We start from the raw sequence: 15714 nt of genomic DNA, 5'->3' as shown, positions 1-15714 counted from the left end.
GCCATTACTCCAGTCCCTGGTCTGCAATAGTGGATGTAAACCTTGTGCTCCCCTTTCACAAGGGCTTGGGGCCACTGACACATCATAACTGCAGACCCACTGGCCACCTCCCTGTTCCTAGCCTGCACTAGCCCACTTCATTCCATGATGATCTATGTGGAGCTCTGCTCTGCTGCGCACAACTTACCATGTTCCCCTGCATGTCCATTCTGTAGCTGCCCACCCTGTGCACAGCAGAGTTGTACTGAGTGTCTTCCGCAGCCCCTGTGCTGCCTGGAGAATCTCATCCTCCTCTCTCTTTCCTTGTTCCTTCCTATTCTGGGACAAAGTCTCTGCACTTATTTTGTGGGACTTAAGTGGTGCATAGGTCTTGAGCTGCTTCTCTTTGCAGGGCTGAATATACAGGGGTATATTTTACTGAGGGCCAAGATTTGCTTTACTGTTCTCTTCTTCAGCTGTTAGCAGTGATTATTGTTAACAAAATGAAAAGGGAGAAGGGTCCGGTGGTTAGGGCACTAGCCTAGGATTTGGGAGATCTGCTCCCAATTCCCTGCTTGGCCACAAAGTGCCTTTGTGATCTTGGGCAAGTCACTTAGTTTCCCTGGGCGTTAGCGCCTCTTCTGTGAAATATGGGAAACAGCACTTCCCTTCCTCACAGGGCTGTTATGAGAGTAAATTTGTTATAAATTGTGAGAGACCCAGATGGCACAGCAGTGTGGGCTCCAGAATTCCCCGAGATAGAAATTCCTTTCCCTCTTGATCTTGGGCATTTCTCTCAAATGTGATTTCTCCTCCGTACACATGGAGAGACTCTGACACTAGGGTGTCTACTCATTTTTCTGAAATAAAGTTAATTCATACAGCTTATTTTCTCTAGTGATGTTTGCCATGAGCTCCTAGGACATGTACCTCTGTTTGCTGACATTAGCTTTGCTCAATTTTCCCAGGTAAGTGCATACATTACTCTATCATTGTAACTTAAGATGCCAGAAACTGGATAATTCAGAAAATTAGTAAAGGGTTATGGAGCTTTCAACTTCTAGCTTATTGATCAAATCTAGTTGAGGTCAGGTAAGTCAGTTTCACATGTAAAAACAAGTATTTATTATCTGTCTGCTGTTGAGCAATCTTTGTGAAAAGGTCTAGTTCTTTATGGACAGGTAAACATAATATTAATTGGCAGCTCCACTGGCAGATTCAACAAAGTTGCTAAGAACTGAATGGGCATAGAAAACACACTCTCTCGTCTCCTAGAAGTGATCCCATCAGTCAGAGTTGAAGCACATTGGCCAATCTGTTATGCAAAGTATGCAAAGTGATTTAAAATTTTGCTGTACATACATTTAAGTAGGACCTGTTTTATTTATTTGTTTAAAAAATTAGGATCAGTTCACATAAAAAACCCTAGTGTGTACAAAATATAGATTTCATTTTTGTATAGTTTTGGTTTTTTAATCCATATCCCTTGTAGCAGGCTGATAGTGTTTGCCTAACACCTTTTAGCAGGTGTTAATCCTGTTTAGAAAGGATTAAATAATATCTGAGTCAGATGACTTGTTACCTCAGTCTGATATACAGGAGCTGGAGTGACGTGGGTGGAGAGTAGCTGAGGTGAGGTAAGACTGGAACCCTCAGAGGTGTCAAACCTGGTGGAGAAAATTTTAGCTGCTACTTTGGATTGTATGTTGTTAATTTTTAATTTCTCTGTTAATCACACCAAACCTCAGGAAGGGATTGAGCTTTGGGCTATGTCTTCACTGCAAGAAAGGGTGTGTTTGTACATCAAGATAGCTAATTCAGTGTAAATCCTAGTTGACACAAGGCACAGATCGTCTTTACCTTGGTGTAGTAAGTGGAGGTCAACCCTGTTATCCCCAACCCCCCGCAAGTGCACACCACCACACCCCCCCAGGGTTTACCTCAACTAGCTACATTGAGGCAAAAGCAACCTCTGACTTGTCTCCAGCTAGGATTTTGCATCAAGATAGCCCTCTTTTTTGCAATGAGAACATAGCCTTTGACTCTGCAGCGTGCAGTCTGTGTTTTACAGCAAGTTAGCTATACACAGTCTTGAGTTAGGCTTGTATTTTTTCTGCATTTTGGGTATTTTACACCCATATGGATGGCTCTGTAACTCATACTCACATTTAGCTCCTGAGATAAGAGTAGGTTCTTTTCACACTGTGTCCCTAGCTTCTGGAACCATTTCATATGAGCTTATGGGGAAGCACATTTTAGGTGACAAATCTGAGGAACTGCCCCAGACTGAGGTGTTATTAGAGAAGGTTTTGGAACAGATTGATAAGATAAAGCAGTAGTAAGTCACCAGGACTAGATGGTATTCATCAGAGAGTTCTGAAGGAATTCAAATGTGAAATTGCAGAACTACTGACTGTAGTCTGTAACCTATCATTTTAAATCAGCTTCTGTACCAAATGGCTGGAGAATAGCTAATGTGACGCCAATTTTTTAAAAGGGCTCCAAAGGTGACGCCAGGCACATTGAAGCCTGACTTCAGTACTGGGCAAACTGGTTGAAAGTATAGTAAAGAACAAAATTGTCAGACACATGGATGAACATAATTTGTTGGGGAATAGTCAACATGGTTTTTGTAAAGGGAAATCACGCCTCACCAATTTCTACAATTCTTTGAGGGGATCAACAAGCACATTGACAAGAGGGATCCAGTGGATATAGTGTATTTAGATTTTCAGAAAGCCTTTGACAAGGTCCCTCACCGAAGGCTCTTAAGCAAAGTAAGCAGTCATGGGATAAGAGGGAAGGTGCTCTCATGGATTGGTTACTGGTTAAAAGATAGGAAACAAATGGTAGGAATAAATGGTCAGTTTTCAGTATGGAGAGAGACAAATAGTGGTATCTCCAAGGGGTCTGTACTTGGCCCAGTCCTATTTAGCATATTCATAAATGATCTGGAAAAAGAGGTAAAGAGTGTGGTGGCAAAATTTTCAGATGATACAAAACTACGCAAGATAGTTAAGTCCCAGGCAGACTGTGAAGAGCTACAAAAGGATCTGTCAAAACTGGGTGACTGGGTAACAAAGTGGCAGATGAAATTCACTGTTGATAAATGCAAAGCAATGCACATTGGAAAACCATAATCCCAACTATACATATAAAATGATGGGGTCTAAATTAGCTGCTACCACTCAAGAAAGAGATCTTGGAGTCATTGTGGATAGTTCTCTGAAAACATCCACTGTATGTGCAACAGCAGTCAAAAAAGCAAACATAATGTTCGGAATCATTAAGAAAGGGATAGATAACGCTGGTCTACAATTTTTGAGAAGTCATCTGCTTCAGAGATAAAATGTGCTATTTATTATGTATTTTGATGAGCTGAATTCAAATATGACAATTAAAACAACTGATTGGCTACTATTTCTAAGATATTTAAGTTTTTACATTTTATGTCTATGTCTATTGTGTAGATAGTAGAGTTTTAATCATAATTTGTAAACCTAGGTCTTTTCATGTGTTTATGGTTGCTTTACATGATAATATTTCACCTGTCCTGTTTATGTAACACTTTAAAAATCAGCAAAAGGGTTATAGAAATAAAATTTATTATGAAACAAAAGGCAAAAAACTATTATGTACATAGTTTAGTCCTATTCAGTGTCTACTCGGCGCTTCTTGGTTTGTCTCTTGTATTCATTAAATGGAGCATTTCTTGTCACTGTCCAGCAATAGTCTGCAAGCATTGATGGGCTCCATTTGCCCTGATAGCCTGCCAGGAGATTCCACTGCTATAGTCTGGAGCCCAACAGCTCTGCCTTACTCTTGGGTAGTTCCAAATCCCTGACAAGGTCATTCAGTTCACCTTGTGTTAGGAGGTGTGGTTCAGAGGAGGAGGATGGGAGAAAATGTGGGTCCTGTGACATTGATGGTTCAGGACCAGAAGGTTCATCCTCTTCCTCTTCCTCGTCTGACTCAAGTGAGAATGATTCTGGTGCATCAGGAACCAGCAGTCCTTCTCAGTGGGGTACTGGGCCTATAGCTGATGGAATGTTTTAATAATGCACAGTCCACTTTTTCTTCTTTGACACACCTTTCCCAACTGGAGGCACCATGCAGAAGTAACAATTGCTGGTATGATCTGTTGGCTCTCTCCAAATCATTGGCACTATAAAAGGCATAGATTTCCTTTTCCTGTTCAACCACTGGCGAAGATTTGTTGCACAAGCATTGCAGCATATGTTGGGGCCCTCCTCTTGTCCTGATCTCCAATTTTTCAGCCCAAAGAAAGGTGATAGGCTTTCTTAACCATCGTGGCTATACTGCACTTTTGTGATGCAAAAGTCACTTCACCACAAACATAGCAGAAGTTATCTGCACTGTTCACACAAGTACGAGGCATCTCTGCTCACTTTGGCTAAACAGAAATGTGTCCCTTTGCAAAATCAAACACTGACAAATAAGAGAGCACGACATTGTATGATTTCTAGAGCTGATATAGGGCAATTTGTTCAGCAGAGTGATGTAAGCTTCGTTATGATTGCATCATCCATGACGTCTAGAAATAACGTGATGCAATTCATATCATGTATGATGCAATACCAGCTTCAGATTGCATCATTCATTGTTTTGCCTAAAAAGCAAGTACTGTCCAAACCCACTCATAGATTTATTCATAGATCCAGTCAAAGATGTATTTTAGTCATTTCTGGTTTAATTTGAGATCCTTTCCCTTTATAACTCACTTATCCTCCACCATTACCAAGTCAAGGGTCGTATATACTGACCCAATAGCATATCTTGAAAACTAGAGCCAATCAACAATTTTAAGCATCATTTTCGTTCTCAGTGACCCAGAATTAGTAAAGTTGGACTACATTTATTTCAGAAGCATTTTGGCTGTAGAGCAGTGTAATAAGACAGAAAATATCATATTGCCTCTATATAAATCCACGGTACACCCACATCTTGAATGTTGCGTGTAGATGTGGTCACCCCATCTCAAAAAAGATATATTGGTATTGGAAAAGGTTCAGAAAAGGGCAACAAAAATGATTGAGTATGGAACAACTGTTCTATACGAAGAAATTAATAAGACTGGGACTTTTCAGCTTAGAAAAGAAACGACTAAGGGGGGATATAATAGAGGTCTATAAAATCATGACTAGTGTGGAGAAAGTAAATAAGGAAGTGTTATTTACTCCTTCTCATAACACAAGAACTAGGGGCCACCAAATGAAATTAATAGGCAGCAGGTCTAAAACAAATAAAAGGAATTATTTTTTCACACAATGCACAGTCAACCTGTGGAATTCCTTGCCAGAGTATATTGTGAAGGCCAAGACTATAACAGGGTTTGAAAAAGAACTAGATAAATTTATGGAGGATAGGTCCATCAATAGCTATTAGCCAGGATGGGCAGAGATGGTGTCCATAGCCTCTGTTTGCCAGAAGCTGGGAATGGGTGACAGGGGATGGATCACTTGATGATTACCTGTTCTGTTCATTCCCTCTGGGACACCTGGCATTGTCCACTGTTGGAAGACAGGATACTGGGCTAGATGAACCTTTAGTCAGCACTAGGGTATGGTGCTCTGTTAACATTTGTGTGTGGTGGTGATAGATGGTAATTAAAAAGTGAACAATGAAAAAAGGCATATAAGAAGCAATGTTTGCACTAAACAGCTTGAAGAACAATGATTTATTGTTGTAGGAAATTGGACTCGCATCCTTGGGAGCGCCGGATGAATATATTGAGAAACTTGCTACGGTAATTGAATACATTAGGATGGGATTTTACAAAGCTCTCAGGTCCGGATCTTCAAAAATTATTTAGGCACCTGATTCCCATGAATTACAATGAGTGAAGTGCCTCAGTACATCCAATGAAGTGGGTATTCACCCACGAAAGCTCATGCTCCACTACGTCTGTTAGTCTATAAGGTGCCACAGGACTCTTTGCTGCTTTTACAGATCCAGACTAACACAGCTCCCCCTCTGATACTCAACACCTTTTGAAGATTTGGGGTGGAGGGCTGGCCTAATTCTGCTTCCACTGAAGTCAGTGGTGGAATTCCCATTTACTTTAATGGAAGCAGAATTAGGCCAGTGATAAGCACTTTGGAAAATCCTGCCTGTAAACACTTGCCTTAATGGATAATAAGAATGCTTATCCTATCAGAGCATTATTGACTTTACAGTTGTGATTAAACATGAAGGGCCAGAGTATAGTTGCTCTAGCTGGACCCTTTCTGGTAAGGAGATACTGCAGTTACTTCATTTCTCCTGCAAATGTGCAGGAGGAGGCAGTTTTGACAGCCATTCTACCTGCCAAGGACTCTGCTCTTCCACCCTATGATACAAATAACTCCCTCTGACGTCAGTGGGAGTTACTCATATCCTACTGTGGGAGAGTTGAGATGCAGAGCTGTATGAACTCCAGACGGAAGTCAAGCTGTGTTCTTTCTAGCTCAAGTAGCATAAATAGGTTTGGCAGAATTCCATTTTTATTTATTTTTTTATAAATTTGACTGCTAATGTTGATGTTTGTTTTTAAGAATTTTAGACATTAAAATTTTCACAGTTGCACAAAATTTTGGTTTTTAGACTTTTTTGTTTTTTATCTATTTAAATTTTCACAGATGTGGGAAATAATGGGGGGAGACAATATTTATGTAATGACAGTAGTAGACATTAAGACTGAAAAAATTAAAGCTTCAGAACTGCTACAACACAAATTGTTAACATCACATGTCAAAATATACAAAGTAAATATTCTTAAATCAAACTCTAGTAAGCTCTCAGGCCCCATTTTTCTTTCTTCACCATTCTGTAAATTTCAATGGTTATCTTTGAACATTTTTTTCTTTGCTTTATGCATGTACATTGAAATTGATGTTTACCAACATTTACTGATAAAAATCTACTCCTTCCAAGCCTAACCATAAGCAATCGTCAGGGTTCTGCTAACAATTTAGTCTCTTTTGTTTTCTCCTGCCTCTGTAATAGCTTGGTGCCCTACATGTGGAGCAGGAAACATAATCTGTGTCACTAAGGGAATAAAACTCAACATCTGTCAATGACTGACAACCTGTATTACAATCTATTTCTCTCTCATGTAGCTTTATTGGCTCTGTTCTGCCAACAAATATAAAGGCTGTAAAAAATAACTTACTCTGTCAGGAAAGTAAGCAGATCTGAACACACATGGGTCTTTTGATGGCTTAAGTAGGATGTAAGTGAAACATAGACCTAGTGCTGGCTCTCTTCAAAGGGGTGAATTTCATTGAAAGAGCAGATCTGTTCAGTAAAAAGGAACCCTTTTTAAACAGTCACTATTTAAACCATAGCTACACTTTAAATAAACACGTTCTCTAGCAAATGTAAGTTTCAAATACTTAAAAATCAGTGCCACATGGTCAGATGTTTTTTGCCTAGAGAATTATCTATTTCTGTCTAATTTTGATGTTAGGTCTATTGGTTTACGGTGGAATTTGGACTCTGTAAAGAAGGTGATGCAATAAAGGCCTATGGTGCTGGGCTGCTGTCTTCATTTGGCGAGTTGCAGGTTTGTTCCCAATAACACGTCATAATAGCTACATGATTCACGTTCTTTTTTTTTATTACATGTTTCTTATATAAATGTTACTGTATCTTCACCTAGTACTGTGCATCCAGATTGAATTAAATGGAGTACTATAATTCAATGCAGCCAAAGGTTAAGACATAGACCTAGAAAGAAAGAATGCAGGCCATATTTACAGGGTAAAGGAGTGGGAAATGACTCTGAAAAAGACTTGTGGGTCATGGTGGACAATCAGCTGAACATGAGCTCCCAGTGTGATGCTGTGGACAAAAAGGCTAAAGTGATGCTTGGAATCTTGAATAGGAGTAAGGAGGTTATATTACCTCTGTGTTGGGCACTGGTGAAACTGTTACTGAAATGCTGTATTCAATTCAATTCAAGAAGGATGTTGATAAATTGGGGAGGGTTCAGAGAACTGTCACGAGAATGACTAAAGTATTGTAAAACATGCTTTATAGCAGAGGGTCCCAAAGTTGGGGGCACACCTGTCCAGGCGGGCATGGAGGAATGGCTGGGGGTGCAGCAGGGCCTGGGCAACCCCCCATGGGAGGGAGTGCCACTCAGGCCCTCCCTGCCCCTGGCTCGGCTCTGGTCCTATCCCCAGCCACATCCCTGGCTCCTGGCTTTGCGTTTGGCCCCATCCTCAACCTCACTCTGGTTCTGCTCCAGGTCCCACACCAGCCCCCAGTGTGAGCCTTTGGGCATGGCTCCATTCCTGGTCTGGGGCCAAGGCTGGGAGCAAGGCCAGGAGTGGAGCTGTACCTTGCTGCCGGCCTGGCTGCAGGCCCCCACCACAGCCCGACTGCAGTTCTGTTCCCGCCCCAGCCTTGATCCCTGTCCACGGCCCCACTCCCAGCCCCAGACCCACCCCCAACTTGGACCCAGCCTTGGCCCTCTTACCCCATCTGTATCTCCCCCCTCCTGGAGCTGTGGCCCACTCCTGGCCCCGGCAGAGGTGTGGGGGTGCAGACAGGGGCAAAGGGGGACATGACTCTGAAAGTTTGGGGACCACTGCTTTACAGTGATAGACTCAAGAAACTCAATCTATTTAGCTTATCAAAGAGATGGTTAAGGTGTGAGTTGACAGTCTTTACATATTTACAGGGAGAATAAATATTTGCTTGTGGGCTGCTCTATCTAGCAGAGAAAGGTGTAACACAATCCAATGCCTGAAACTGAAGTTAGACAAATTCAGACTGGAAATACAGCACAAAATTGAACAGTGAAGGTAGTTAACCATTGGAACAACTCACCAAGGACAGTCATGGATTCACCGTCATTAGCAATTAGTATATCAAGGTTGGATGTTTTTACTTAAAAATCAGTGCTAGTTCAAACAGATTTGGGCAAGTTCCATGGCCTGTGTTAAACGGGAGGGCTGGCCTTAGAATCTGTGAATCTGTTATTTTGCATAGAAGTCATATTTCATAAACGTATCATTATATCCATTTAGGGCCCTGCTTCTTCTCACTTTGAACTCAATGGTCAAATTCCTTTTGACTTCAATGGGAAGAAGAGCAGGTCCTGAATAACTGAATGTGTGCGTGTCTAAGTAACATCCGTTATTCAAACAAAACCACTTTTTAACTGAAAGAAATCTCTCACTCTTTCCATGCAGTACTGTTTATCAGATAAGCCTGAAATTCAATCCCTTAACCTGGAGAAGACTTCAGTCCAGAAATACCCTGTCACTGAGTTCCAGCCTGTTTACTATGTTGCTGAAAGTTTTAAAAATGCAAAGGAAAAAGTAAGGTAAAATAATCGTCTCCATTATAGGCAATATCTTACACACACACATACCTCCCTGAGGCCTTTGTGGACCCCTGTAGCTGAGGAACATGTTCTCTGAATTCTTGAAGTTTAAGACTTCTAGTCTGGCTTTTGAAAGCTTCTTTGAGCTTTTGCTCTGCATAAGGGAACTGTTTGAATGAGTTCTGTAGTCATCTTGTTAGCCCTGAAGTCGTCAGTTTTTCTCAGAAGTGATGCTACTCTACTAATCACATCCTGGGAAAATCCCTTCTAGGGATGAGAGAGTAGTTCAATCTCTATGCCTAGTCAAGCCTTGGCTTCTTGTAGTTGATGGTAATGACAAAATCCTTGGGATATGTTCTCCTTTCATAACAACTATTTTCTGGTTCTGTTCAGTAGCTTCATCTGCTGTTCAAATCTTTTCCCCTTTTATTCCACAATGTAAAGCCTTAATAATAAAAATAACTATTATTATTTATGTTACACCTCATGTATATATTTCCAACTTGGGCTTTACATAGAAATAAGATAATTGCCTATTTCCCTCATGGGACTATATAACATGCTGGGGTACAACCCAGACCAGAGAGGTTGTGTCACTGCCTGCCTGGTAACCATGGGTTCCTTACAATGCTTTACTGTTATAATTTCCAAACTGGGCCACTCACAAAGAGCTACCAGCATGAAGGTCACACCCTGAGTGTGTGCACTTATCTACAGCCTTGATCCAACAGCTCTGACCCCAGCAACCTGGCAGCAACACCCCAGTGACCCTCTGGCTTCCACCAGTCTTGGTTACTACTTTCAGGGTGACCTCAACACACTTCCAGGTCCAAATTTTCCCAAAAGCATGTATTCTGCACTGTCCAGCCCTCTCCTGGACAGTTCAGATATTAGAGAGCCATTTTCCCTGTAAAGGGTCAGTATTCAACAGTTTGCTACTTTAACTGGAGTTACCAAACAGTTCAATTTAAACACAGCACTGAATTGGTTCAGATTAAAAATAAAACAAGTTTATTAACAAAACAAGATAGGATTTTGAGTGAATTCAAGTATCAGGTACTATGGTTACAAGAGAAATAAAAATAAACTCTCTTCACTTGATAATAAATAAAATAAAACTTAACAAGCGAGACTTGGTTCAAGGTAAAATCTTCACACACATTCGCAAAAATATGGCTGACCAAATTCTCAGGTTGGGATCTCCTCTCAAAGTGAATGGTCTGGTTCTTTTGTCATCTTGGATGAGAAAGATAGAGATGCTTTGGGGTTTCCTGCTCCTTACTTTTATAGCCCTGTTAACCTTTGAAGTAGATTCTTCTGAGGATTACCCCTCAAGACAAAATTTATTCAAATAGTAAAGGTGACATGAAGTCTGGTGGTGAAGGAGGCTCCATGTTCTTTCTTCTTACCCGTGTTTGCTGAAATGCTAATTTGTTTTGTCTTCTGCCATCTCCTCTCCCTGCTGTCTTCAGGACCTTGTTTAATACTTATATGTATTACTGAGGTAAACACACATTTCTTTGTTCAGAATCCTTCTGCCTGGGCATAACTGTGTTTTTGAGCATGTGCCAATAATATTATACAGGGGAATTCATAACTTTACATATGATGTTGCTAAATGCGTTTCACCATGATATTATTGATCAGTGAGTTATTAGTTTTCAAATGACACCTCACAAAGCATATTTTGTACAAAAATTATTAGAACAGTGTGTAGGATGTGAATACGAGGGAGATTTTGGTCACAGACTGCCTTAGTTATTTTAGTCATCATTCTGTGTCTGAGCTAAGGTTTCCTACTTCTAGTGAAGCCCTTGGGGCTCTTGCTGAGATCTAGGAGGAACATTTTTTTCCCCTAGAATACTGACACTTGCCCAAAAGAACCTGGACTAATACCAGCAACCTTTGTCATATAGACCACTGACTGACCATCACACAATAATATGTTTAGGCCAAGATTCTGTGTGGAGCTCCACATGAACACGAGGGCAGGCCATAAAGAGTTTCAGGTGGGATTGTGACTTCAGTCATTACTAACATGGCCTGAATTCAATCTGGAGCTGCTGCTTCTTCTTTCATGTGGCTTGGATAGATAGCAATGACTACACATTTATGTCTAGATTTGATTGCCAGCACATTGCCACAGCAGTGAGCTGGTGAATGTCTTCAGCCCCCAGCAAAAGAACAAAGGGGACATTCAGATATGATGTGCTCCATTGTTTGTGCCTGTTGACCACAGCTGCATGTAGGTGTTTGCCTTTGGAGCTGGGTTGCCTGGACAGCATTGCGGAAACCATGGCCCTGGGAGTGGAGGTGGTCACCTGGAAAGGATAGAGGAAAACACCTATGCCCAGAAATATGCATGGCTGAACATAATCATCAACAAATTTTGTGTCAATATTCAACTATGAGCCATAACCATGTGCATTTGTGGGGGAATGAAGGACTTTCAGGGTGATAGAATAAATTTAACACAGGAGTTTCTTCTGTGGAATTTGGTCCAGCTGTACAGCAGAGTACAAGAGGCCCTTGGTCTTGGTAGCCTATTACCTAGCCCTTGAGTCTCCCACTCTTCTTCTCTCTCAAACTTTTGAAGTAACCAGAACTGTAGGTGACTTGAGAAGCACAGACATTTTCCAAGGCAAGTTAATAATCTGGTATAACTTCAGTGACAGAGCTTTGGCAAATGATAGGTGTTGTGCCACAATTATGGGACCAGATCTTCAGCTCAGGTATATAAGTGCCAGTCCAAGAGGCTGTAAAACAACCCTAATCCCTCAGCTGAGGACTCCCCTGGCAAGGCTGAGGAAAAGGTGTGGCCAGAATGAAACTGCACTCCAGTGATCCCTGACTGGCTTTCCAGCACCTTGGAGGCTGCTCCCAGCTATCAGAAGTTAGATGAGCCCTGAAGCTGCTCTAATGCATGTCAGGGTCTGCAACCCCAGGGATTGCAAAAGTGGATCAGGGGATACATTCTGCATTACTAATAGGAAAATGGGAATTTAAAGGCTGGGAAATTCTGACACCTGTTCACTGGGTTAAATCAGTAGAAGCCAGTATTACTCCTACAATAGCATGGTAAATACTGCATAACAGGGTCTCTTTGAAAAACTGAAAGGTGGTTAATAAATGACGCACCTATCGGAAAGACTCTCAGGTCAGCCTCAAGGATATTGCTAAAGCACTGGAAAATACTGTAGTTGCCTACTCACGGAGTAGGTCTTCAGTTACTTTACCACATTGGTTTCACTATCCTTAACATCAATAAAAGCACCTTCCAACTTAAAGGAGCAGGTTACTTAAAAAGAAACAGTAGTTTTCATAAAAGTTTTTGTCTTTTCTCCTTCAGGAGATTTGCTTCAACAATCCCTCGACCTTTCTCTGTTCGCTACAATCCATACACCCAGAGAATTGAAGTCTTGGACAACGCAAAGCAGTTGAAGAATTTAGCTGAGTCCATCAGCAGTAAGCAATTGCAGTTTTGTTATATTAGTTCCTCAAAAGCTAGGACTTGAATGAGGAGAAGTGTTTTTCTCCTGCCTCTGTTAAAAACCTGATTCTCACTCCAGTGGGAATTTGATCAGCTCCTAAATGTTTCCTTTATGGTGTATAAAATCTGCTTCCTAATTTCACCCATCCCCCAAAGTAGTTTGCCCACTTTATTGTTTGCTTTTTACAATGGAAATATCACATCTTGATGTTCTTCCTTTTGCTGGAGGACTTTGGCAAATTTTGGAGACTGGTTGGTGATATTACAGGAGGATGAAACCAGAGTTGTGGCTCTCTCTGCTCCCAATAAGGAAAAGGGGATATTCACAGCCTTAGGCCGTCTGGATTTTCTTTTGTCATTTCAGGATGAGCAGTTCTTTCCAATTGACTGACTGGCCTGCTCAGAGCCAGCATCCCTGATCTTGCACAGCATCTATTGCTGATATAACTCCAGATATAAGGGCTGATCCTGCTGTCCGTACTCAGGCAAAACTTCCATTGAAGTTAATGTGCCCAGTCTATCACTCGCCTCTTTGGTCTCATTCTTTCAGGCCATGAAAATATGGCTGTGCTGTAGTTCCATTGAAATGTATTAAACAGGCTGTAAGACTAACAGGACAAACACTGATTTTTGCTATTTCATATGCAGGTGAGATGGGAACTCTTTGCAGTGCCCTCAAGAAGATAGAATGAAGGTTTTCTCAGCGTCCTCTCTTCCAAGAGCTACTGGCTGAAGTGACTATATGCAAATGCCAATAATATTCTAGCTGCTTCACATTATCACTCTATTGAATGTGTGAATGTTTATGATATATATATACACACAGACACACATATATATTAATTAATTACTATAGCTTAGCAACAAAAGTGGCTTCTGTGGGTGACTCTGTGCTCTCTTTGGTTGCATATCATAATTCTGTTTAAAATTCACCCCAGCCCAGGTGACTATCCATGTCCCGCACATCTTTTCTGTCTGAATCCTGGAGGCTGGCAGAAGAGGGAATCCTTCTCCATTCACTAGCCTGTGGAGTTACTGCAGCCCTGGTACTGCATTGCCCCCATGTCCCAGTGACAACGTGGCAATGGCTAGCAGCAGATTCACCTACCCTGCCACATCCCTCCTACACTCCCATCCCCCCCAGCCTGCAGCCATGCCAGGTTCCCCTGGAGAGCTAAGCTCTGTATCCCTAGCTAGTACACAGGCTATACATGTCCTCACAAACCATGTCCCCTACTTAGCAAATCTGCACCTCTTCCACCACACCTCTTCCACCACACACGGGGCACGCTGCACAGAGAAGAGGCCAGTTTGCCACCTTAATATGGGGCTTAAGTGGTACCTTGTGTGGGTCCTCTGCACTGGGATGAATTTTGCTGTAAAAGTTTTTGTTCTTCAAAAGTGACTTCAGATTTAGTCAAAAAGTAGACGTTCTGCTCTTACTAGTGGAGAATGTGTTTTCAATATGTTTCTGACTCATTAGTAAAGATTTCTCTTCCAGTGTTAAAATATTGTGTTCACACCATGTGCAATGTGTTCTCACAGCTCATAGTCCAAGGACTAAATTTGCTAGGTCACAAATTGGATATTTGAACCATCCTGAGCTAAGCAGAGCAAATTAGTGTTTCCCGTTAACAGTTTTTCCCATTAACAATTTTCCCATACAGAAGTTTCAACCTGTGATGACAGCTTTTGGAGTGGTAGCCATGTTAGTCTGTATCAGCAAAAAGAACAAGGAGTCCTTGTGGCACCTTAGAGACTAACAAATTTATTTGAGCATAAGCTTGGTTTTTAGCCCACGAAAGCTTATGCTCAAATAAATTTGTTAGTCTCTAACATGTGATGAGAGGTTCTAAAGCTGTGGTGGGCTTTACAAAAGTGATTTAAAAGTCCACTCTGGCTCCAAGTTTTTTGCCGCCCCAAGCACATGCTTGGAAGGCAGGTGCCTAGATCCAGCCTTGTAAGGATACCAGCTGGGACCTTTTTGAATAGAAGTATATATATACAGAATGGCATCATTTTGGTGCTTTGAAGTATGACTTTTTATCACTGAGCTTTTTATTGTGTGGTAATGTCTGTGCAAACCTTTAATCCCTGGCACTTATTTCAAAAGTGAAAGTAGCCCATGTTTCTTCCCTTCTAGTATAGTGATACCTCTAAGGTGATTGTGTTCACAGAAGGATGATTCCACCACAAATTTGAAGTCTTTCAAAATAATCTGCTGCTGGCTTTCAAATCTTGTTGTGACTGCTACTGTGAATAACAGTAGAACAGCATCCATGGTGCTGTTGGAAACACAGGATATATGGTTTCCTTTATACTTAAGTGGAATTATTAAACAACTTTCACATTTAGGGTCTGATTTTGTCTCATTTACACAGGTGTAGGCTGCAGTGTCTCCAGTTAAGTCAATGGCATTACACTGGTGCCAAACTAGTGTTAAGTGAGGGGAGAGAACTGGCCCCCTCAGCATTTTAGAAATGGATGAAACAAACTGAAACTAGATTTTCTTACTAAAAATAAGCATATGCATTTATTTTTAAATATTTTAAGTTAGTTGCATTTAGAATACTAGTTTTAGTGGATAGCTCAAGAAAGAAATTAAAATTTGTAAAAAATCTTTTAATTTCTTTTCTCTCTGGTAAATATATCATTCTGCTTTGTAAACTAAATGCATGTAAATGTTTAGTAAGCCAGTATTAAAGCAAATATTTACATATATAGAGAGTTCTTTTTAAACGGTGTGTCAGAAAGACTAAATAAAAAAAAATACCCAATAGGATTTTACACTTTTGCAGTATCATTCATGCAAGAACATCAAAATGCTTTAAAACCATTAACTCAGACGTCTCAGATCCATGAAGCATTACCTGTATTTTACAGTCAGGGAAATCGAGGCACAGAAGTTTAT

At 41.0% G+C, this 15714-nt stretch overlaps 1 protein-coding gene across 1 annotated transcript in view; it reads left to right on the top strand.

Moving 5' to 3' along the window:
- Window positions 1–14521, top strand: part of PAH (phenylalanine hydroxylase) — a 58557-nt gene extending 44036 nt beyond the window's left edge. The window contains exons 8-13 of the mRNA XM_030544446.1: window positions 878–947; window positions 5690–5746; window positions 7448–7543; window positions 9180–9313; window positions 12663–12778; window positions 13452–14521. Coding sequence (XP_030400306.1) covers window positions 878–947; window positions 5690–5746; window positions 7448–7543; window positions 9180–9313; window positions 12663–12778; window positions 13452–13495 — 517 coding nt within the window. The 3' untranslated portion in view covers window positions 13496–14521. The remainder of the gene's footprint in view (window positions 1–877; window positions 948–5689; window positions 5747–7447; window positions 7544–9179; window positions 9314–12662; window positions 12779–13451) is intronic.
- The last annotated feature ends 1193 nt before the right edge of the window (window positions 14522–15714 follow it).

This window comes from Gopherus evgoodei, chromosome 1 (assembly GCF_007399415.2).
Source record: "Gopherus evgoodei ecotype Sinaloan lineage chromosome 1, rGopEvg1_v1.p, whole genome shotgun sequence".
In the NCBI taxonomy this organism is placed as follows: domain Eukaryota; kingdom Metazoa; phylum Chordata; order Testudines; family Testudinidae; genus Gopherus; species Gopherus evgoodei.
This window is presented reverse-complemented; position numbering and strand designations above follow the sequence as displayed.